This window comes from Stegostoma tigrinum, chromosome 18, assembly GCF_030684315.1.
Source record: "Stegostoma tigrinum isolate sSteTig4 chromosome 18, sSteTig4.hap1, whole genome shotgun sequence".
NCBI lineage: Eukaryota > Metazoa > Chordata > Chondrichthyes > Orectolobiformes > Stegostomatidae > Stegostoma > Stegostoma tigrinum.
Genome location: NC_081371.1, coordinates 58,646,547 through 58,670,033, shown reverse-complemented (window position 1 = coordinate 58,670,033; position 23,487 = coordinate 58,646,547). Strand labels below are relative to the sequence as shown.

The window sequence follows — 23,487 nt, the reverse complement described above, 5'->3', positions numbered from 1 at the left end:
TGACAACTCAATTGAACTCTGATCAGGTCTGAAAAGCTGTTTCTTGCAATTGAGTGGTAAAATGATTCTTTCTTAGGTATGTGGTTTAATTCATGACAATTAAAAATGTGACAAATTAACAACTGTGTCAATATCCTTCATTTTTTTTTGCATTTGCAAGTCCACAATCTTTTTAATCCAGGTTCTTCCTTTGTTTTTGTCCCTACTTCATCAAACATTTATTCAAGATACAAATTGCTTACTGGGGATTGACTGTACTCTCCAAATTATATATCTTTCATCCTCTCTGGAAAAGGAAAGGTAGATGCTCTAACAGTAAAAGTAAATTAATATTGCGCTTGATTGTTCAGTTTTGGGATGTGAAACTTTTTTACTGACTTGACAATTTTCAGTAGGTGTTAAGGTGCCATTTGGTCTGTGCTGATATCAGCCATCCGGCAGGTGGTATTCCGATATGACCGAAAAATGTTGTATTTGGAAAAGCACACGGAAATTTAAGCCAGTTGGTGAAAATGTTGAGGCGAGTAATGGAACCCTGAAACAGATTTTTACCTGTATCCATCACACCCAGTTGAAGCAATGGAAGTAGACATTCTGATGCAATACTTAGCGAGTGCAGTCCTAGAATTGCTACATCTCTGGCTGAAAGAACAACAGGTTGAAGTCACCAATTTAACTTTAAAGAACATAGAACAATACTGCACAGTACAGGCCCTTCGGCCCACAATGTTGTGCCGACCTATTATCCTACTCTAAGATCAAATTACCCTGCATACCCTACATTTTACTGTCCCCCATGTGCCTATCCAAGAGTCGCTTAAAAGTCTCTAAAGTATTTGACTCCACTACCACTGCCGGCAGCTCATTCCCCACACACACACACGCGCTCCCCCTCCCACCCCCCCCCCCCCCCACTCGTGTGTCTGTGTAACAAAGCTATCTCTGACATCGCCCCTATACCTTCCCCCCAATTGCCTTAAGATTATGCCCCTCATAATAGCTGTTTCTGTCCTGAGGGAAAATGTCTGACTATCCACTCTATCTATGCCTCTCATCATCTTGTACACCTCTATCGAGTTATAGGGGAGGTGATGGTCTTGTGGTATTATCGCTGGACTATTAATCCTGGGAGCCAGATAATGTTCTGGGGACCCAGATTTGAATCCTGCCAGGGCAGATGGTGGAATTTGCATTCAATAAAATATCTGGAGTTAAGAATCTAATGACCGTGAATCCTTTGTCGATTGTTGGGGGAAGCCCATCTGGCTCACTAATGTCCCTTAGGGAGGGAAACTGCCATCCTTACCTGGTCTGGCCTACATGTGACTCCAGACCCACAGCAATGGGGTCGACCCCTCCTGGATGGGCAATAAATGCTGCCTGGCCAGTGACACACTTATCCCGTGAATGAGTAAGGAAATGAACCTTTTTTCTTTTCTTGCTCCAATGGAAAAAGTCCTAGCTCCTTCAACCTTTCCTCATAAGACTTGCCCTGCAGCCCAGGCAGTATCCTGGTAAATCTCCTCTACACCTTCTCTGAAGCTTCCACATCCTTGCTATAATGAGGTGACCTGAACTGAATACCAGTATTCCAGGTGTGGTCTGACCCAGGGTTTTCTAGAACTACAGCATGAGGTGTAATGAAGAACTAATGATGCTTCCGCAGAGATGACTTTTTGCTGTTGCTGTGTGTGCCTTCTGACCTTACCTTCCCCTAAAATCAGGTCAGTGATTCCCTTTTGTAATACAGACTATTCCATTTTGTTCCCAAGTGCTTTTTAATATCTGCCCCAAAACCCCTGATATCTGCTCTCTCGCACCCCTGATAACAAAGTGTGGAGCTGGATGAACACAGCAGGCCAAACAGTGTCTTAGGAGCACAAAAGCTGACATTTGGGCCTGGACCCTTCATCAGAGGCCCGAAACGTCAGCTTTTGTGCTCCTAAGATGCTGCTTGGCCTGCTGTGTTCATCCAGCTCCACACTTTATCTCGGAATCTCCTCCATCTGCGGTTCCCATTATCTCTACCCACACGCACCCCTGCTGAGTTTCTTCAGAACCTTTTTTATTTTTGTTTAAACCTCCAGTTTTTTTTGAACTTTATAATAGCGTGGATTTTCTGAAAGGAAGATTGAAGTTGTGCATTAGTACCCTGATTCATCCCTTTTGGAATAGATGTAATTGGGGAATTGCCCTGGAAACTTTTGAAGATTCTGTGGGGCAATACTCTGCCTGCAGTCCTCCAGAAGTACATATTTAAATTAAGGAATTCGACAGGTGCTACTGCAGCTAAGTTAATAGTTACTCCGGAAATGTTGGACTACCTAAAACCTAATCCTCTGTAACTGAGATTCCCAATTTACCACAACCCCTCCACCTCCCCCCACCCCAAACCTACACTGTAACATTGGGTCCTGACACCAACCCTACCCTGAGCTCTTCTAAAAGTCAGTGACCCTCCCTTTTGGGATCAAAAGCTCATGCCCTGTTTGCGGGCTTGAACCCTCTGCAGCTATGTATGAAGCCAGCACACTTCACATCCCTTGTTCTGGAACTGACCACCTCCCTTCCCCTGCTGCTGGACACGAGTTCCTGAACTCCAATCCGATTCAACACCGACACAAACCACGACCCAACATCAACTATCTCCCCATCCTCTTTGCTGCTCCAGGTGTTTTTTTTTTGTTTTCTGTCGCCCTCACCCCCCACCCCCTCCCCGACCTAGCCGAACGCTCCATCGCTCACTTAAACTCCATGGCACCTGACACTTTGCCAGGTGGGTTAGCATGCTCTGTTGGTAACCTAACCTGGCATCATGCCCTTCCAACACCTTAACCACCTCCTTCCTATCATTGGCAAGTCGAATATGCATATGTCAGCGATGGATGTTTAAATTGCAGAACATTGAGATTGCTGTGAAAATGGAGTTTAACATGTCTCCTTCTGATTGCTCTACACAGAGGTACCTGTACTGCTCCCCAATTCTGAAGGAGCTCTTTGGCTTCATATAAAAAGCATGAAGTGACAACCTGCATGAGATTTCCACTGCTCAGAAAATCCGATAACGTTTCTTGTGCCTGCTTTTGCTGTGAATCTACTTGTGTTGTGGTTTTTGAGTTCAGCCTGAATTCTTTCTCTTTTACTATCTCTCCCTTTTTGTTGTGTTATTACATAGTGCCAGGGCTTGCCTGCCAACTCATTCAATGCAGCAAGACGAAGTTTTAAAAAAATGTACTATCTCTCACCTCCCAAGCGTCATACTTCAAAAAAAAGTTAAGTATGTAGTGAAGTGAAGTTCATTCAAAAAAGAAACCCTTTTCTACTGAATGAAACTACCTTTGTGGCTATCTGAATTTATTGGAAAGTTTCTGTTTCTTCCTTCCAACCAGCCCCAATTTCACAATTTCGAGTTAGTTAATTCTGCATCATAGTAAATTCTGCATCATAGTAAATTAGCTTTGCACAGTCATCTTGGTATATTTTATGCAGATTCTTCACCATCATTCTGAATAACTATTGCTAATTCTGACCTTCAGTGAATGTGTAAACGTTGATTTCTGGCTCTCAATTAAAAACATTGATACAATTATGAGCGCGAGTAGTTTTGTTTGACACTATTTCTGTTTCGGTTGTACATTTTGGAGGGAAGGAAAAGGTATTTTTTTTTCTGCTTTGAGGAGTCATGACTCCTGTTCAAATAGGAGCTCAATCCTGAATCTCTGATTAAAGCTGGCTTGTTTTTAACCAGCAATGAAGATGTGAGAGTTGTATTGATTGTAATGAGGTCAGGCGGGTAGACCTCCATAGAATGAGTTCCCTGAATGGGGCTGTTCATCTGGTCCAATCAGGGAGCCCTGGCTGACCAGATATAAACAGGAGAGTCAGACGTCCTGTTTGCTGGCACTGAGGGAGCTGGATCAGCCCCCATATGTAAATACATGGTGACCTGGCAACGGGACACTGGCTTTCGTGGAGCTACTTCAAGAGTAACGTAGATTCCCCTGTAAATCTTTCCTGAGTGTTTGTACCCACAGGTGTTTTTCTTTCTTTTAAATTTTTGACTCCGGTCATTTTCTTAGCTGAGGTCACTGTCATTTAGAATCGTGGAGATATACAACATAGAAACACCCTTCAGTCCAACTTGTCTAAGCCAACCAGATATCCTAACTTGATCTAGTACCATTTGCCAGCATTTGGCCCATCCAGGCTGGCTTTTTAAATGTTGTAATTGCACCAACCTCCTATTTCCTCTGGCAGTTCATTCCATACATACACCACCATCTATGTGAAAAACTTGTTCACATTAGGCCCCTTTTTAAAATCTTTCCTCTGTCACCATAAATCTATATGTGCTGTGGTTTTGGACTCCCATACCCTGGGGAAAGACCTTGGTGTTCACCCTGTCCGTTCCCCTCACAACTTTATATGCCTCCATAAGGTCACCCATCAACTTCTGATGCTTGAGGGAAATTAGTCCCGGCCTACTCGGCCTCTCCCTATAGCTCAAACCCTCCAACCCTGGCAACATCCTTGTAAATCTTTCTGAACCCTTTCCAAAAGTGGTTTAACCACATGTTGTGGTCTCCCAACTCCTGTACTCAATGCACTGACCAATTAAGGCCAGCGTACCAAATGCTGCCATCATTAGACGGTCTACCTGTGCCTCCACTTTCAAGTAAACGTAAACCTGCACACCACCTTTTTTGTTTGGCAACACTCCCAGGATCTTGCCATTAAATGTACAAGTCCTGCCCAGGTTTGCCCTACCAGAATGTAGCACCTCATATATTTATCTAACCTCAACACTAACTGCCACTCTCCAGCCCGTCTGATCAAGGTCCCTTAGTACTCTGAGGTATCCTCCTTCATTGTCCATTTACATCACTAATTTTGATGTCATCTGCAAATTTACTAACAATATCTCATATATTCACATCCAAATTATTTGTCTAAATGATAAAGCAGTGGACCCAGCACCCATCCTTGTGATCACAGGCTTTCAGTCTGAAAAGCAGCCCTCCACAACCACCTTCTGTCTCCTACCCTCTAAACCACTTTGTGTCCAAATGGCTAGTTCTCCCCATATTCCATGTGATCCAACCTTGTTAATCAGTCTACCATGTGGAACCCTGTTAAACACCTTACAAAGTCAACATAGACCATGTCCACTGCTCTGCTGCCTTCAATCGTTTTTTTTTGTCACTTCTTCAAACAGCTCAATCAAGTTAATGAGACCTTTTTCTCCTTCCACGCACAATGCTTGACTATCCGTAATCTGCCCTTACCTTTCCAAATACATACAAATCCTGACCCTCAGAATCCCTTCCAAAACTTGCCTGCCACTGATGTTGGGCAGTTGAAAGATGAAAGTGAGGAATTTCTTTTCTGACACTTGTTAATTTTAATTTGAATTGTGCTCTACAGAGAGTACAGTAAGCCAAGTGTTTGCATATGAGATAATGGACAGCAGAGTTGGGGTTTCATGGGACACGGGCAGGAAAGCTGGTGTTAAGGCCATAATTGGATCAGTCATAATCTTGAATACTGGAGCAGGCTCATTGAGTTAAATGGTCTTTTCCTGCACCTGTTTCATATGTTATTTCTCCTCTTCAGATAAGTGGAGACACCAAGAATAAAATCAAGGATATATACTAAAGTTAATGAAACACTGCTTGGGCTTCAGCGTATTTTTTTAGCGTGACACTTTTGTTTTTAAAAAGAGGTCAAAGGCTTGGAGAATAAGACTAAATTTACTAGAAAGGCACTGAGGATGAAATAACTTCAAGTTATGTGGAGAGACTGGAGGAAATGGGGATGTCCTTACAGCAGATATGGGGAGGTGGAGATTTTGTACAAGTGTTCAAAGTCTTAAAGGATTTTGGAGGAGGGAGAGATTAGTGTTGAAAGGTGGCTAGCCTGTGGGTACAAATGTGATGAGTGGGTAAAGCACACTTGGTTCCATTCTGACAATGTTATGAATCTTAAATTGTTGTGATACTGCAGTGGGAACAAATAGGTTGGACGGGGTCACGAGTGGGTGTGGGTGGGCTAGCAACAGGGACAGGGAGACCTGTGAACTGATGAGGTGGTGAAAGGAGAGGGCTTCTTCATATAGGAGTCTGTTGGCATGCACCATAGCTATTATAACTCGGAGCTCTACCTCCGGAGTACTTAATCCCCACCTTTTCTCAGCCGTGGGCTAGAAGATATTTTTATTGCAAAGAATATTGTGTTAATTTGCCAATATTTATTAAAGTATAGAAAATAGTGCAGAATTGGTCTGAGGAAACAGAAGGGCTTCTTGGGGACTGGTTGGATTTGATGGACAGGTCTGGATTCTAGAATCGGCAGACAACCTAAAGGAGTGTTCTGCTACTATAACGGACTCGGTGTGTAGATGACTGCATGCAGAAGTTAATCCCAATATTCTCTAACTGGAAACCGCGGATGAACTGGGAGATCCACTTCCTACTGATGTCCAGGTCTGAGGCATTCAAGTTAGGCGGCCGTGCCCTATACAGGACATCTAGGTGTGTCCCTGAAGGTCATAGAGGCAATACCAGATCGGCTAACCACATGGACCCCTGTCATTTGTGGCAAGGCTTACATAGCATAACAGGCTACCAAATGAAGTTGAACAAAATTGTGGGCAACAGTACATCCCCACCCAGTGAGCTTGATGCATTCTACATTTGCTTTGAACAGAAGGATAGTGAAACAATATCACTTGTCCCGTCGGCATCTGATGCACCTCCTACCCCCAGTTACCATTGGAGGTGATGGATCAGCCACAGAAAGTGACTGTGTACTGAGGTCCTGCCCAAACCAGCTGGCAGGAGCATTTTATGTTTTACCTTTTTTAACCTCTCCTCACTACAATCTGAAGTCCCTGCCTACTTCAAGAAGACCACTATCATCCAGGTGCCAAAGGAAAATCTTGCAGTGTGCCTCAATGATGATCACCCAGTGGGTCTGACCTCTATCATTATGAAGTACTTCGACAGGTTGGTCACGGCGCACAGGTTTCCTTGATTCCTTGCAATTTATCTACTGCAACAAGTCCACAATGACCCCCTGACCCTACACTCATCCCTGGGACATCTGGATAACAAGGATGTCTACACCAGGCTCCTACTTATTGATGACAGCTCTGCCTTCAACACAATTCCAAACAAATTCTTCTCCAATCTCTGAGACCTAGATCTCTGGGTTTCATGCTTCTGCCCCAGTAACTGGATCTTTGACTTCTTGACCCATAGACTGCAATCAGGTGACACAATAATCCTCAGCACCCGTGCCCCACAAGGCTGTGTACTCGGCCCCCTCCTATACTTATCTACACATTCATGGCTGCGTGGCCAAATTCTGCCCAACTCCATTTACAAGTTTGTAAAGACTTTACTATTGTAGGTTGGATCTCAGACAATGACAAGACAGAGTGCAGGAAGGCGACTGAGTGCTTAACAGCATGGTGTAAAAGTCTCCCCGTCCCACAAAGGAGCTGGTCGTCGACTTCAGGAAGCAGTGGGAGGAACGTCCCTGTCTGTATTAATGGTGCTGAGTTGGAGATGGTTGAGCATGTCAAGTTCTTTGGAGTGACAATCATCATCATTATTCTGTGCTGGTCCACCCACAATGACACTACAGTCAAGAATGCACAGCAATGCCTTTACTTTTCCAGGCTAAAAAAAATTTTTGGCATGTTCATAAATACACTTCCCAATTTTTATAGATTCACCACAAAGAGCATTATATCTGTATGCATCACAGTGTGGTATGGCAACTACTCTTCACGAGATAGCAAGAAACTACAGAGTCATGAACACCCTGTCCATCTCTCAAACCAGTCTTCCAACTATTGACAGAACTGGCTCGAAGGCAGGAGACAGAGGGTGGTGGTGGAGGGTTCTTTTTCAGACTGGAGGCCTGTGTCCAGCGGTGTGCCACACTGATCAGTGCTAGGGTCCACTGCTTTTGAACATGGGGAGGTATGGTTAGTAAGTTTGCAGATGACACCAAACCTGGAGGTGTAGTGGACAGTGAGGGAGGTTACCTTGGTGAGATGTTAATGGGATAACATCCCATTAATTTTTATGTTTCTTTATCTTCTCTCACAGGGGTATGTGGAAACTGTCTTAAACTTCCTGCCTGAATAGGATCGGGTGGGAAACATTTGTCAAGGTGTGAGACTCCTGTAATTCTGTAAAGGGGTGAAACTTCTGTTTCTACTGAAATGGCCAGGTCAGTGACCTTTGCTCAAGTCAGACACTTCGGTGACTTGAAATCGCATCCTGTCGTTATCAGTCACTTCATGAACAATCAGTGCTGTATCCTGTTCTCTTTATGTTCCAAATGTAGTCATTGTTTTATGTATCAGCCAATTCATAGAGTATAAAAAGCAGGGACTGTCTGCTGTTCGGGGAGAATCGCTTACGGAACTCAGCACCCTGTGCTGGGTCGAGTACAGTGATCCTCCACAGCTTGTATTTGCTTAATAATAAAGGAGTATGTTTTTGTAGCCAGGTCAGTGTGAGGGTCTCCAAAAAACGAACCTAACTTCTGTACAGTGAGACCTTGATCAGATGGGCCACTGGGTCGAGGAGTTGTGGGTGGAGTTTAAGTTAGACAAATGTGAAGTGTTGCATTTTTGGTAGGGCAAATCAGGGCAGGACAATATATTTAATGTTAAGGTCCTGGTTCATCATTCCTTTTAAAGTAGAGCTGCAGGTAAAAAGGATAGTGCCGGCAGCACTATCTTTATTGGTCAGTGCATTGAGCATAGGAGTTGGGAGGGTCATGCTGCAGCTGTGCGGGACATTTGGTTTGACCACTTTTGAAATACTTTGTGCAAATCTTGTCTCCCTGCTAAAGGAAGGATGTTGTGAAACTCGAAAGAATTCAGAAAGGATTTACAAGGATCTTGCCAAGATTTGAAGAATTTGAGCTATAGGGAGATGTTGAAATAGCCTGGGGCAGCATTTTCTCTTCCCCCTGGAGCCAAGGAGCGGCCTTATGGAGGTTAATAAAATCATGAGGGGCATGGATAGGGTGAATAGCCAAGGTCTTTTCTACTGGGTGGGGGGGGGGGGGGGGGAGTCCAAAACTAGAGGGCGTAGGTTGAGGATGAGAGGGGAAAGGTTTAAAAGGGACCCAAAGGGGCAACTTTCTCTGAGGGTGGTGCGTGTATGGAATGAGCTGCCCGAGGAAGTGGTGGAGGCTGGTACAATTACAACAAAATGAAAAGAATTTGGATGGGTATATGAATAGGAAGGGTTCGTAAGGATATAGGCCAAATACTTGTAAATGGGATTAGATAAATTTTGGGATATTTGGTTGGTATGGATGAGTTGGACCAAAAGAGTCTAATTCCATGCGGTATATCTCTGACTCATCTATGTTTTTTTTTATCCTGCTGCCTCGGGAAAGCAACCAACATAATCAAAGGCCCCTCCTACGCTGGTTACACTCTCTCTTCCACCCTCTTCTGTTGGGCAGAAGATATAAAAGTTTATAAACGTGTACGAACAGATTTAAGAATTGCCTATTTTCTGCTGTTATCTAAGTTTTGAATGGACCTCTTCAATGTTGGTGTTGAACTCTCTCTGCGCCTTCTCAGCAGCTGTAACATTATATCCTGCTCTGTTCGGTTACCCTGATGCACTTCTACAGTATGATTTGCCTGTGAAGCACAGAAGACAACATTTTTCTTTGTACCTCTGTACATGTGACAATAATAAATCAATCAAATAAAGGTTTAGCATAACTTTCCTGTTCATATTTGGCAATGTCTCTCTTGCATAGCAGACAAGGGTCCTGTATCAGAGATAATGGGAACTGCAGATGCTGGAGATTCCAAGATAATAAAATGTGAGGCTGGATGAACACAGCAGGCCAAGCAGCATCTCATGAGCACAAAAGCTGACGTTTCGGGCCTAGACCCTTCATCAGAGAGGGGGATGGGGGGAGGGAACTGGAATAAATAGGGAGAGAGGGGGAGGCGGACCGAAGATGGAGAGTAAAGAAGATAGGTGGAGAGGGTGTAGGTGGGGAGGTAGGGAGGGGATAGGTCAGTCCAGGGAAGACGGACAGGTCAAGGAGGTGGGATGAGGTTAGTAGGTAGCTGGGGGTGCGGCTTGGGGTGGGAGGAAGGGATGGGTGAGAGGAAGAACCGGTTAGGGAGGCAGAGACAGGTTGGACTGGTTTTGGGATGCAGTGGGTGGGGGGGAAGAGCTGGGCTGGTTGTGTGGTGCAGTGGGGGGAGGGGATGAACTGGGCTGGTTTAGGGATGCAGTGGGGGAAGGGGAGATTTTGAAACTGGTGAAGTCCACATTGATACCATATGGCTGCAGGGTTCCCAGGCGGAATATGAGTTGCTGTTCCTGCAACCTTCGGGTGGCATCATTGTGGCAGTGCAGGAGGCCCATGATGGACATGTCATCAAGAGAATGGGAGGGGGAGTGGAAATGGTTTGCGACTGGGAGGTGCAGTTGTTTGTTACGAACTGAGCGGAGGTGTTCTGCAAAGCGGTCCCCAAGCCTCCGCTTGGTTTCCCCAATGTAGAGGAAGCCGCACCGGGTACAGTGGATGCAGTATACCACATTGGCAGATGTGCAGGTGAACCTCTGCTTAATGTGGAATGTCATCTTGGGGCCTGGGATGGGGGTGAGGGAGGAGGTGTGGGGACAAGTGTAGCATTTCGTGCGGTTGCAGGGGAAGGTGCCGGGTATGGTGGGGTTGGAGGGCAGTGTGGAGCGAACAAGGGAGTCACGGAGAGAGTGGTCTCTCCGGAAAGCAGACAGGGGAGGGGATGGAAAAATGTCTTGGGTGGTGGGGTCGGATTGTAAATGGCGGAAGTGTCGGAGGATAATGCGTTGTATCCGGAGGTTGGTAGGGTGGTGTGTGAGAACGAGGGGGATCCTCTTGGGGCGGTTGTGGCGGGGGCGGGGTGTGAGGGATGTGTCGCGGGAGATGCGGGAGACGCGGTCAAGGGCGTTCTCAATCACCGTGGGGGGAAAGTTGCGGTCCTTAAAGAAGTTGGACATCTGGGATGTGCGGGAGTGGAATGTCTTATCGTGGGAGCAGATGCGGCGGAGGCGGAGGAATTGGGAATAGGGGATGGAATTTTTGCAGGAGGGTGGGTGGGAGGAGGTGTATTCTAGGTAGCTGTGGGAGTCGGTGGGCTTGAAATGGACATCAGTTACAAGCTGGTTGCCTGAGATGGAGACCGAGAGGTCCAGGAAGGTGAGGGATGTGCTGGAGATGGCCCAGGTGAACTGAAGGTTGGGGTGGAAGGTGTTGGTGAAGTGGATGAACTGTTCGAGCTCCTCTGGGGAGCAAGAGGCGGCGCCGATACAGTCATCAATGTACCGGAGGAAGAGGTGGGGTTTGGGGCCTGTGTAGGTGCGGAAGATGGACTGTTCCACGTAACCTACAAAGAGGCAGGCATAGCTGGGGCCCATGCGGGTGCCCATGGCCACCCCCTTAGTCTGTAGGAAGTGGGAGGAGTCAAAAGAGAAGTTGTTGAGTGTGAGGACGAGTTCCGCTAGGCGGATGAGAGTGTCGGTGGAGGGGGCCTGGTCGGGCCTGCGGGACAGGAAGAAGCGGAGGGCCTTGAGGCCATCTCCATGCGGAATGCAGGTGTACAGGGACTGGACGTCCATGGTGAATATGAGGTGTTGGGGGCCAGGGAATTGGAAGTCCTGGAGGAGGTGGAGGGCGTGGGTGGTGTCACGGACATAGGTGGGGAGTTCCTGGACCAAAGGGGAGAAAATGGAGTCCAGATAGGTGGAGATGAGTTCGGTGGGGCAGGAGCAGGCTGAGACGATGGGTCGACCGGGGCAGGCAGGTTTGTGGATTTTGGGAAGGAGATAGAAACGGGCCGTGCGGGGTTGGGGAACAATGAGGTTGGAGGCTGTGGGTGGGAGGTCCCCTGAGGTGATGAGGTCATGAATGGTGTTGGAGATGATGGTTTGGTGCTCGGGTGTGGGGTCATGATCGAGGAGGCGGTAGGAGGTGGTGTCGGAGAGTTGGCGTCTGGCCTCGGCGATGTAGAGGTCAGTACGCCATACTACCACTGCGCCACCCTTGTCTGCGGGTTTGATGGTGAGGTTGGGGTTGGAGCGGAGGGAGCGGAGGGCTGCCCGTAGGGTCCTGTATGGTCTTTTTAAATAGAGGCCTCAACATCCTACTACCTTGAATGGCAAGTTAAAAACAGCTCAGATTTCCTTGTTCATCTGCTCCTGTTAAATTGTACCGTTGCCTCTCCCCATTCTCCTCCATTGTATTTCATCAAAATCCTCTTCTAATTCTTTGAGTTTTGGGGGTTAATGGAACTCTTGCTTATCCTTGACCTGAGTTGCTTGTTAGACCATTCTGAGGTTGCTTAAGACTCTTGCCACTTTTGTGGTGCATCTGAGCTGACTGGGCCAGGTCATTGCATGACAAACATTAGTGAAACAGATGGGTTTTTATGACGATCAATAGAGATTTCGTGACCTGTATATTGGTGAGAGTAGCTGTGTGTTGATCTGAACACCTCGTAGAGCATTAATAGAGGAAAGTGCTAGAACATCTCAGCAGGTCTAGCAGCATCTGTGGTGGGAGAAATAGTTAACATTTCAAATCCAATTTGACCTCTTTGTGGAACCATACTGGACTCAATGCTAATTTTGTTCCTCTCTCCAAAGATGCTGCCAGACTTGCTGAGCTTCTCCATTAGAGATAATAGGAACTCCATTACTTTAGTTTTTATTTGAGTTCCAGCATTTGCAAAATTTTGCTCTAACTTGTAGCACATTAAACAGTGAGTATCACTAATATAATATCATTAACACTAAGCCATTGTCACCCCTTCAGGAGGACTTTTCTCCCCAGGGTTCCTATCAATTTTTGCATAGTTTCCAATCAGTCAAGAACCAAAGATAAAATAAGAAGTTGAGACACAACCCGGTTTTTAACAAAGTTTCGAGGTTCTCTATCTTGAATTACCCCTTGGCAAAATTTTATCCAACACACTGAGAAATGTTCTAACACAATGAATTAGAGTTCTGGCTTGTACGTTTTCAGTCCTTAAATGATTTTGAGCTGACTGTGTCCAAACATCAATCAATTTCACAGCCTCCATCTAATGTTGATATGATGTAGTTTAGACTTTCCACTTAGCAAGGTAAGGAGCAGATAATGCAATTTCCCATACCACCATATTATTAAGACAAATTAATAATATGAAGCTTTATACGTATAGTGTCCTGTGACATTGACACTTTGAGAACACCCTGTTGACAGATTTTAAGTCCTCTTTAGCTGAAGTTTGGCAACATTGAACTCAAGACCATTTTTACATAAACACACTTAAAAGTTAGACAAATATTTGAGGTGGAAAAATTACAGGAATATGAAGGAAGCAAGGGAGAGGGAATAATTGGTCAGATCATCTGAGCAGACCAGGCATGATGGGTGGAATGACAACCATTTGTTGCGTATCCCATCATGATTCTGACTCTGGTTGAGAAAAAATGTTGTTTCAAAGCTCAGCTTTCTGAATATTGATGCTGTTTGAAATAAACGGTCATTGCTCAAATAAGAGCAATGACTGTGTATTTCAAACAACACTGATGTTTGTGGGTCTGCTGCGCTCCAATAACAGGTGATTCAAAACACAGGATGTTGCTGGGAATGGAGAGTTTGGGTTATAAGAAGTGGCTGGATAGACTGGGACTTTTTTAAATTGGAGTGAAGGAGTTGAGGGGTGACCTTTTTTTATTGAAGTTGATAAAATCATGAGTATAGACAAGGTGAAAGGGAAGTAACACCTGCCAAAGGTGGGGGATTTTATGTCTAGGGAGCACATTTATAAGGTGAGAACAGAACAAAATTGAAGACATGAGAATTTTTTAAACACATTTGTTCATGTGTGGAATGGATTTCCGAAGGAAGTGAAGTTCCAATGGTTAAAAGACGTTTAGATAAGTGTGGGAATCAGAAATGTTTGGACGGCCATGTCCCACCTGCCTGCACTCTGTCCTAGTTTAATTTGGGATTATGGTCAGCATGGTGTGATTGGACTGAAGGTTTGTTTCCACATTATGACTCTATGACTCTATATTCCTGACGTGCTCAATAGAATCATAGAAATTGTTCCTGATATGTTTAACTTGCTTTTTCTTAAAATTGACATTTATCTTTGTCAAACATTTTTTGAGCTGCTTTATAAGGTCTTATTATTGATTGGGAGGTAATATAAAAGAGCTTATTTTAAAGAAAAACTAAAGCAGATCACCATAGCAAATATTAAGGGAGTAAGTTTATTTGCATTGAAATTAAGTAAGATTGCCTTAAATTTTTCTTGCACTAGGTCAGTTACTTCGACTAAATATGTTCCGAAAAGATCACGGCTCCTGGATGGTGATGTTTTTTTCCACTATTCTCTTCCTGTTCATCTTCTCTCACATTTACAACCTGTTCCTCTTAATCGCTGGAAACATGAGGTAAGTTTGGCAGTTTTACATCTGATTTCAATCAGCAGTAGTGAACTGAAGTCCCCTTCATTGCTGGATTAATGCTGAGGAGAACACCAAAGCAGTGGTGAACTCCTTTTGCTGTCTTGAATGGGAAAAAAAGCTTCTCACGATCAGTCTTGGGAAGCTCTGAACATTAAGGATGGAAATAACCACAATAACTGTGGAATTGAAATAGGAAACTCCCCTCCCTCCTGCCCAAATCCCCATTCCTGCTAGCGTTTTTCATTTGATTTTAATGCCAACTTCAACACTTAACCTGATCTTTGGTTGTATGGAAGCAGATTACAGGAGAGGATATTATCATTCCTCCCCTCCAACATCACCACCTCCACTTCTTTCTTTTCTAGTTCATAGACTGCATTTTCTGCCTATGATCAAAGTCAATCTATACTGTAAAATGTATGTCTTCTAACAAACTAATTGTTTGGATTTCCCTGCTTGATCCCTGTAATTTTGTATGAATCAACAACCTAAGCTTGTGATAGATGCTTTGATAGGACATGCTGATATTATTGAACCATGGTTCTCCCTGTCTCAAGTGATTTTGAAACCCTCCTTTCTGCATAGATCTAACATAACTGATATTCCTGGTCACTGCAACAAGTAGAACAGATTGGAATTGGGGGAGTAGAGGGTAGGTCACTGTAGGTTTAATAATTTTGCAGATATTACTTATGAACCTATCAATTAGAAAGAGAGTCAAGCATTTGGTCTGTTTGATCTACTTATAGACTTGATTGAGGTTAAATTTTAAAAACTATTGAAGCACTTTTTGTTTTAAATGTTTTCTTATCTGAATGGATTGCTAAGCTTCTTTGTCAAGCAGTAAACCTTACCTTTAATCAGTCAGCCACCTCCCCACCCCTGTCCCCCAAAACTACAGCCTGACAGCCATTTCTACTGTTTACAAGATGTGCTGCAGCGACTTGCCAAAGCTCTTTCACAGGGCTTTGCAAAACTATGACCTCGACCACCTCTATAAGGGCAAGTGCAGCATGTGCATTGAAACACTTCCATCTCCAAGAGCTGATCTGAAGGGTACAGCATCCCTGACTTGGAAGTATGTTGCTGTTCCATCACTATTCCTAGGTTAAGATCCAGGATCAGCCACTCTAAATACCACAGCAGATCTATTTACACAACTTTCCTTGAGCTGGCTCAAGAAGGTTGTTAACTGTCACCTTCCCAAAAGCACTTCTATGTAGAACATAGAACAGTACAGCATAGTACAGGCCCTTCGGCCCACGATGTTGTGCCAAACTTTTACCCTAATCCTAAGGTCTATCTAACCTCCACCCCTACCTTATACTAGCATCCATATGCCTATCTAATAGCTACTTAAATACTCCTAATGAGGCCGACTCCGGCAACGCATTCCATGCCCCGACCACTCTGAGTAAAGAACCTACCTCTGACATCTCCCCGATATCTACCTCCACTCACTTTAAAACTGTCCCCTCATAATAGCTACCTCCACCCTAGGAAAAAGCCTCTGGCTGTCCACTCTATCTATACCTCTGATCATTTTGTACACCTCTATCAAGTCACCTCTCACCCTTCATTTTTCTAAAGAGAAAAGCCCTGAATCTCGCAACCTTTCCTCGTAAGACCTTCCCTCCATTCCAGGCAACATCCTGGTAAATCACCCCTGCACCTTTTTCCAAACATTTCCACATCTTTCCTGTAATGAGGCAATCGGAACTGGACACAATACTCCAGATGTGGCTGAACCAGGCTTTTGTACAGCTGGAGCATAACTTCACGGCTCTTGAACTCAATCCCTCTGTTAATGAAAGCTAACACACCATACACCTTCTTAACAACTATATCCACCTGGGTGGCAGCTTTCAGAGAACTGTGAACATGAATCCCGAGTTCCCTCTGCTCCTTCACACTGCCAAGAATCTTTCTGTTAACGCTGCATTCTGCTTTCAAGTTTTCCCCTTCCAAAATGAATCACCTCACACTTTTCAGGGCTAAACTTCATCTGCCACTTCTCAGCCCAGCTCTGTATTCTATCAATGTCCCTTTGTAACCTAGAACAGCCCTCTGCACTGCCCACAACTTGACTCACCTTCGTATCGCCCGCGCACTTGCTAATCCATCCTACCACTCCTTCATCCAAATCATTTACAAAAATCACAAATAGAAGAGGTCCCAGAACAGATCTTTGTGGTACACGACTCCTAACTGAGCACCATGTTGAATATTTTCCATCCACGACCACCCTTTGTCTTCTAAGGGTCAGCCAATTCTGAATCTAGTCTGCCACATATTCCCCCATCCCATGTCTCCTTACCTTCTGCACGAGCCTACCATGGGGAACCTTATCAAACGTCTTACTTAAATCGATGTATACACATTCACTGCTCCACCTTCATCTATGTGTTTAGTCACTTCTTCAAAGAATTTAATAAGGTTTGTGAGGCATAATCTATCCCTCACAAATCCATGCTGAATATCACAAATCAAACTGTGCCTTTCCAAGTGATCATAAATCCTGTCTCTCAGAGCCCTTTCCAATAATCTTCCCACCACAGATGTAAGACTAACTGCCTTGTAATTTCCAGAGTTATCCTTATTCCCTTTTATTGAACAAGGGAATGACGTTTGCCTCTTTCCAATCTTATGGTACTATACCCGTGGACAGTGAGGACAAAAAGATCATCACCAAAGGCCCTGCGATCTCATTCCTCACTTCCCATGGAATCCTTGGATAAGGCATGGAGGACTTATGTATCTTCAACTTCCTTAGAATTCCTAGCACATCATCTTTATGAACATCAACCTCTTCTAGCCTACCTGTCTGTTTCACACTGTCCTCCTCTGCAACTAGGTCTCCCTCAGTTGTAGATACTGAAAAAACAGTATTCATTAAGGATGTCTCTCTTTAGGCTCTGTGCACAAATTCCCTTTACAATCCTTGATCAGCCCTACCCTTTCTGTGGTCATTCTCTTGTTCTGCACATATGTGTAAAAAGGATCAAGGAAAACTCCAAGTCTATCTGCCAAGGTTTTCTCATGCCCCCTTATAGCTCTCCTGAGCCCTTTCTTCAGCTCCTTCCTGGATAACTTGTATCCCTCGAGAGCCTTTTCTGTTCCTTTCTTCCTAAACTTTACATAAACCTCCTCCTTCCTCTTAACCAGTCATTCGACCTTTCTCAAGAACCATGGCTCCCTCACTCGACCGCATCTTCCCTGCCTGCTAGGGATAAACATATCGAGCACATGCAGTATGCATTCCTTAAACAACCTTCACATTTCTATAGTGCTCTTCCCTGACAGCATCTGTTCCCAGTTTTTGCCTAATTGAATTGTAATTACCTTCCCCCATTTATAAACTTTACCCTGCTGTATGTACCTGTCCTTATCCATGACTAGTCTAAAAGTGACAGAGTTATGATCGCTACCGCCAAAATGCTCTCCTACCAACAGGTCTAACACTTGGCCCGGTTCATTGTCAAATACCAAATCCAAAGTGGCCTCTCCTAGTGTTGGTCAATCTACATACTGTGTCAGGAATCCTTCCTGGATGCACAGGACAAAATCGTCTGTATCTAAACTATTACAACTAAAGTGTTTCCAATCAATATTTGGAAAGTTGAAGTCACCCATGACTACAGCACTGTCACTTCTGCACTATTCCAGTATCTGCCTCCCAATCCGCTCCTCTACTTCTCTGTAACTGTTAGAGGGTCTTTAAAAAAACCCAAACAAAGTGACTGCTCCTTTCTTGTTCCTGACCTCAACCCAAACTGACTCTGTAGACAGTGATAAGGGGAACTGTAGATATCATTGTCGAACTGTCTTTCAGTACATTGAATGTAGAACAATACAGCGCAGAACAGGCCCTTCGGCCCTCGATGTTGCACCGACCTGTGAACTAATCTAAGCCCCTTCCCCTACACTATCCCATCATTATCTGTATGCTTATCCAAGGACTGTTTAAATGTCCCTAATGTGGCTGAGTTAACTACATTGGCAGGCAGGACGTTCCACGCCCTTACCACTCTGAGTAAAGAACCTGCCTCTGACGTCTGTCTTAAATCTATCACCCCTCAATTTGTAGCTATGTCCCCTCGTACAACCTGAAGTAGTCATCCTCGGAAAAAGACTCTCACTGTCCACCCTATCTAATCCTCTGATCATCATGTACGTCTCTATTAAATCCCCTCTTAGCCGCCTCCTCTCCAACGAGAACAGACCCAAGTCCCTCGGCCTTTCTTCATAGGGCCTGTGCTCCAGACCAGGCAACATCCTGGTAAATCTCCTCTGCACCTTTTCCAATGCTTCCACATCCTTCCTGTAATGGGGGGGACCAGAACTGCATGCAATATTCCAAATGAGGCCGCACTAGCGTTTTGTACAGTTGCAGTATGACATCACGGCTCCGGAACTCGATCCCTCTACCAATAAAACCTAACACACCGTAAGCCTTTTTAACAGCACTATCAACCTGGGTGGCAACTTTCAGGGATCTATGTACATGGACACCAAGATCCCTCTGCACATCCACACTACCAAGAATCTTTCCATTGACCCAGTATTCTGCCTTCCTGTTATTCCTCCCAAAGTGAATCACCTCACATCTATCTGCATTGAACTCCATTTGCCAATTTTCAGCCCAATTCTGCAGTTTATCCAAGTGTCCCTGCAACCTGCAACATTCTTCCACACTGTCCACCACTCCACCGACCTCAGTGTCATCTGCAAACTTACTAACCCATCCACCTATGCCTGCGTCCAAGTCATTTATAAATATGGCAAACAGCAGTGGTCCCAAAACAGATCCTTGAGGCACACCACTAGTGACCTGACTCCAGGCTGAATATCTTCCATCAACCACCACTTACAGAAAGCCAGTTTCTAATCCAAACTGCTAAATCTCCCTTAATCCTGTGCCTCTGTATTTTCTCCAATAGCCTACCATGTGGAACCTTATCAGAGGCTTTACTGAAGTCCATGTACACCACATCAACTGCCTGACCCTCATCCACATGCTTGGTCAAAGCAGTAGCTGCTATACTAGCCCTGACTAGCAATGCCACCCACACCTCTTTTTCCACCCTCCCTATTTCTTTTGAAGCATCTGAATCCCGGAACTTCCAACAACCATTCCTCTCCCTGAGTTACCCAAGTTTCTGGAATGGCCAAAAACATCGTAGTTCTAAGCACTGACCTATGCTCTAAGTTCATCCGCCTTATTTCTGATACTTCTAACATTGAAGTATACACACCTCAGACCATCTTGGTGTCTGCAATTACACTCCATCGACTGCATTTCTTTATAAACCACCTCACTCCCCCTCTGACAGGAAGGCTGAATACCTCATCCTCTGAATTACAAATCCTGTTCCCCACCCCCTGCCAATCTAGTTTAAACCATCCTGTAGAGCTCGAGCAAACCTTCCTCCCAGGATATTTGTGCCCTTCCAGTTCAGGTGCAACCCATCCTTCCTGTACAGGTCCCACCTTCCCCAGAATGTGCTCCAATTATCCACATAATGGAAGCCCTCCCTCCTACACGAGCCCTGTAGCCACGTGCTTAGCTGCACTCCCTCCCTATTTCTTACCTCGTTATCATGTGGCACTGGTAGTAATCCAGAAATTATTACCCAGTTTGTCCTGGACTTCAGTTTCCAGCCCAACTCCCTGTACTCACTTTTCACGTTCTTAGTCCTTTTTCTACCTATGTCATTGGTACCGATGTGTACCATGACTGCTAGTTGCTCACTCTCCCCCTTAAAGATCTTGAAGACACGATCTGAGACATCATGGACCCTGGCACCCAGGAGGCAACATAACATCCTTTCAGTGATAATGGGAACTGCAGATGCTGGAGAATCCAAGATAACAAATTGTGGAGCTGGATGAACACAGCAGGCCAAGCAGCATCTCAGGAGCACAAAAGCTGGCGTTTCGGGCCCAGACCCTTCATCAGATGAAGGGTCTAGGCCCGAAACGTCAGCTTTTGTGCTCCTGAGATGCTGCTTGGCCTGCTGTGTTCATCCAGCTCCACAATTTGATACCATCCTTTCATCTCGTTAGCGCCCACTTCTGATCTGACAACAAATGTTTTGCCATGATATGCCCATACCCCAAGAACAAATTAGCAGTGAAACATTAGCATTGGACGGCACGATGGCTCAGTGGCTAGCACTGCTGCCTCACAGCACTGGGGACCCTGGTTTGACTCCGCCCTTGGGCTACTGTCTGTGTGAAGTTTGTACATTCTCTCCATGTCTGCATGAGTTTCCTCCGGGCACTCCTGTTTCCTTCCATGTAAAAAGATGTGCAGGTTAGGTGGATTGGCCATGCTAATTGCTCATAGTAATTCTCATAGAATCCCCACAGTGTGGAAACAGGCCCTTTTTGGTTCAACAAACCCACACTGACCCTCAGAGTACACACCCAGACCCATCCCCCTGTCACCCAACTAATCTACACATCCCAGAACACTATGGGACATTTAGCATGGCCAATCCACCTAGCCTGCATGTCTTTTGGACTGTGGGAGGAAACCAGACCACCCAGAGGAAACCCATACAGACACATGGAGAAATGTGCTGACTTCACACAGACAGTCACCAGAGAGTGGGATTGAACCCAGGTCCCTGGTGCTGTGAAGCAACAGAGCTAACCGCTGTGCCACCATGCCGCTGAGGAATGTGCAGGCTAGATGGATTAGCCATGGGAAAATGCAGGGGTAGGGTGATGGTTCTGGATGGGAAGCTCTTTTGGAGGGTGGGTATGGACTTGTTGGGCCAAATGGCTTGTTTCTGCACTGAGAGGTTTCTGATTAAGGGCTGTAGCAGACTACATTAAACTGTAGAAAAGTAAAAATTGGACAGAGAAATAGGGGCTAAAAGAATCAGTTTTCTTTTGGTTTTCCTGGGCTCAGCAGGGTTGCTATGTCCTGAAACGCCCGAGTCAGCTGGAACGGATTTGACTATTTTAGATCGTCAATTTTTCAGGCATCCATGGGGCCACAAAACCTGATTTAGGTTCCTGCCTGCTGGAAATAGACTTGCCTTGGAGCTACCTGTTCTGTTTCACATTCTGTCAATGCAGTTCTCCTCCTCCTCCATTTCCCCTTCCTTCTATTCTCAGCTCTTGCCTGAGGGAGCCAGCCCAAACTGTGCTGTTTGGCGAGCTGTTTCTGCTGGTGCAGTTATAGGTGCTATCAATTCGATCCATTATGTTTGAGAGCTGTGGCCCACTTCTCCTGGGACTGCCTGATAGGGTACAGTGGTTGTTCTCTCTGACAGCGAAAAACCATTTCGTTGCAAATTATACTTGTAACACATTAGTATTTGCTGTCAATAAATTTGAATCTGAATTAAACACCAGCATCCCTTTGTAAAGAGAACTAATTAGCAACATACTGTAGAATGAAATCGTTGCATATTTACAGCATGAAACCCTGTTGGCACTCCAGCAGAGAAGCTCTCCTGGTCCCGTTCCCAGCACTTTTCTCCCCCCCCAATAGCCCTGTCATCATGTTTCTCTTCAGATAATCATCCAATTCTTTTTAGAAGTCCTTGGTTGAACGTGCCTGTGCCATGCTGGCCGGCACTATATTCTAGATTGTGGTAACTCTCTGCATAAAATATTTTCTTCCTGTTACTATTGCTTCTGTCCTTGATGATCTTACATTATCGTGACCTGGTTGTCAATTCTTCAGCCCGCCAACAGGATCTGTTTTCTCTGCAACCCCCCCCCCCCCCCCCCCCCCCCACCCCCGCCAAAATCTGATGTCTGATAATACACATTTCAACACTTAACCAAATCTCTTAGTTCTCTTTTCCAGTAGAACAGTTCTGGTTCCTATCCCCACAGTTGAAGTTTAACATCATAACATCAACATGAAGCATTGTTTAATACTACTTCACATAGTACAGACTGCTTATTAAGAAAGCTGTAATGCCACTCCTGTCATGTAAGCCCGAAGCCTTGTCAAAGTGTAATGTTCAGACAAAGGTCTGAGAATTTTTTTTTTGGATTTGTGAAAGCTATCTATGGCCCAAAAATGAGGAAATAGACACTGCTTTTAAAAGAATTGAATGCACAAGGAGTTGTTTATAAATTGGGGGAGAAACAAGTGAAGCTAACTGATATAAAGGCTTTTTTTTGAGGGGCATTGAATCCAGACAAATTGGCCTTATTTGTGGGTTCAGGGGAATGCAGCATTGTAAAAACCCTCTAGTCACACTGCAGCTTTACACTCATCCTGTCAGCAAAATATAAACAGAAGAAAGGAGAGTTCTCCAGAAACTAGTTGCATCTGTATTTCTCTCTGTGGTCCTTTCCTCTGTAAAGCTGCCTCTCCGGTTCTCTTAACAAAAGTTGGGGCACTGAATTCAGAGACGCTGAAAGAAATAATCCTAAAACCCAAAAGAAAAGGAGAGACTGAATCCCAATTGATCAATCAGTGAACTAAAGCCTAGTCATCATTCTGCAGACAATAATGATGAAAGAAATGAAGGCATTTCAAAAATAACCTATCCAGTTGTTTAATCTGGACTTGTAACACAGAACTTTTTCTCTGAACTTTTCCTTCACCTAAAGTATTTGTGTCGTCTTTTTGAGTGTGTGCTTAAGAGATAAAGTTGCATACTCATACAGTACCAAATCATTTCCCCCCTTATTTTCCCATTGGTTAGGATGATCAGTTCAATTGCAATAAATAACTATCATCCAGTTAATTACAAAAATCTAATGTCTTTCTCTTAACCTGAGCCAGGCAGTTAAGTAAAATGAGCATTTTGGCTGCTTAATTACATTTTTACATTTTGTAGTGATTCCAGCAACAGTGGAACTCAACATTTAAAATGCCTGCCCAAGGGAGTTGTGACTTATTTACATTCCAAACTAGGCAAGTATCTTTCGTGTTCATGAGAAAGAAACATATTGCTTAACTGAGAAGAGTGTGCAACACATTTTGTATCTTCTGTGCCTCTATAGCTGT

The 23,487-nt window shown here is 44.7% G+C and overlaps 1 protein-coding gene across 6 annotated transcripts in view; it reads left to right on the top strand.

The window, feature by feature from the left end:
- tmem117 (transmembrane protein 117) overlaps positions 1-23,487 on the top strand; it is a 557,403-nt gene that overhangs the window by 86,363 nt on the left and 447,553 nt on the right. For all 6 annotated transcript variants that reach the window (XM_048548382.2, XM_048548381.2, XM_059652566.1 and 3 more), the window contains one exon: positions 14,354-14,486. In XM_048548382.2, the coding sequence (XP_048404339.1) occupies positions 14,354-14,486 (133 nt within the window). The remainder of the gene's footprint in view (positions 1-14,353; positions 14,487-23,487) is intronic.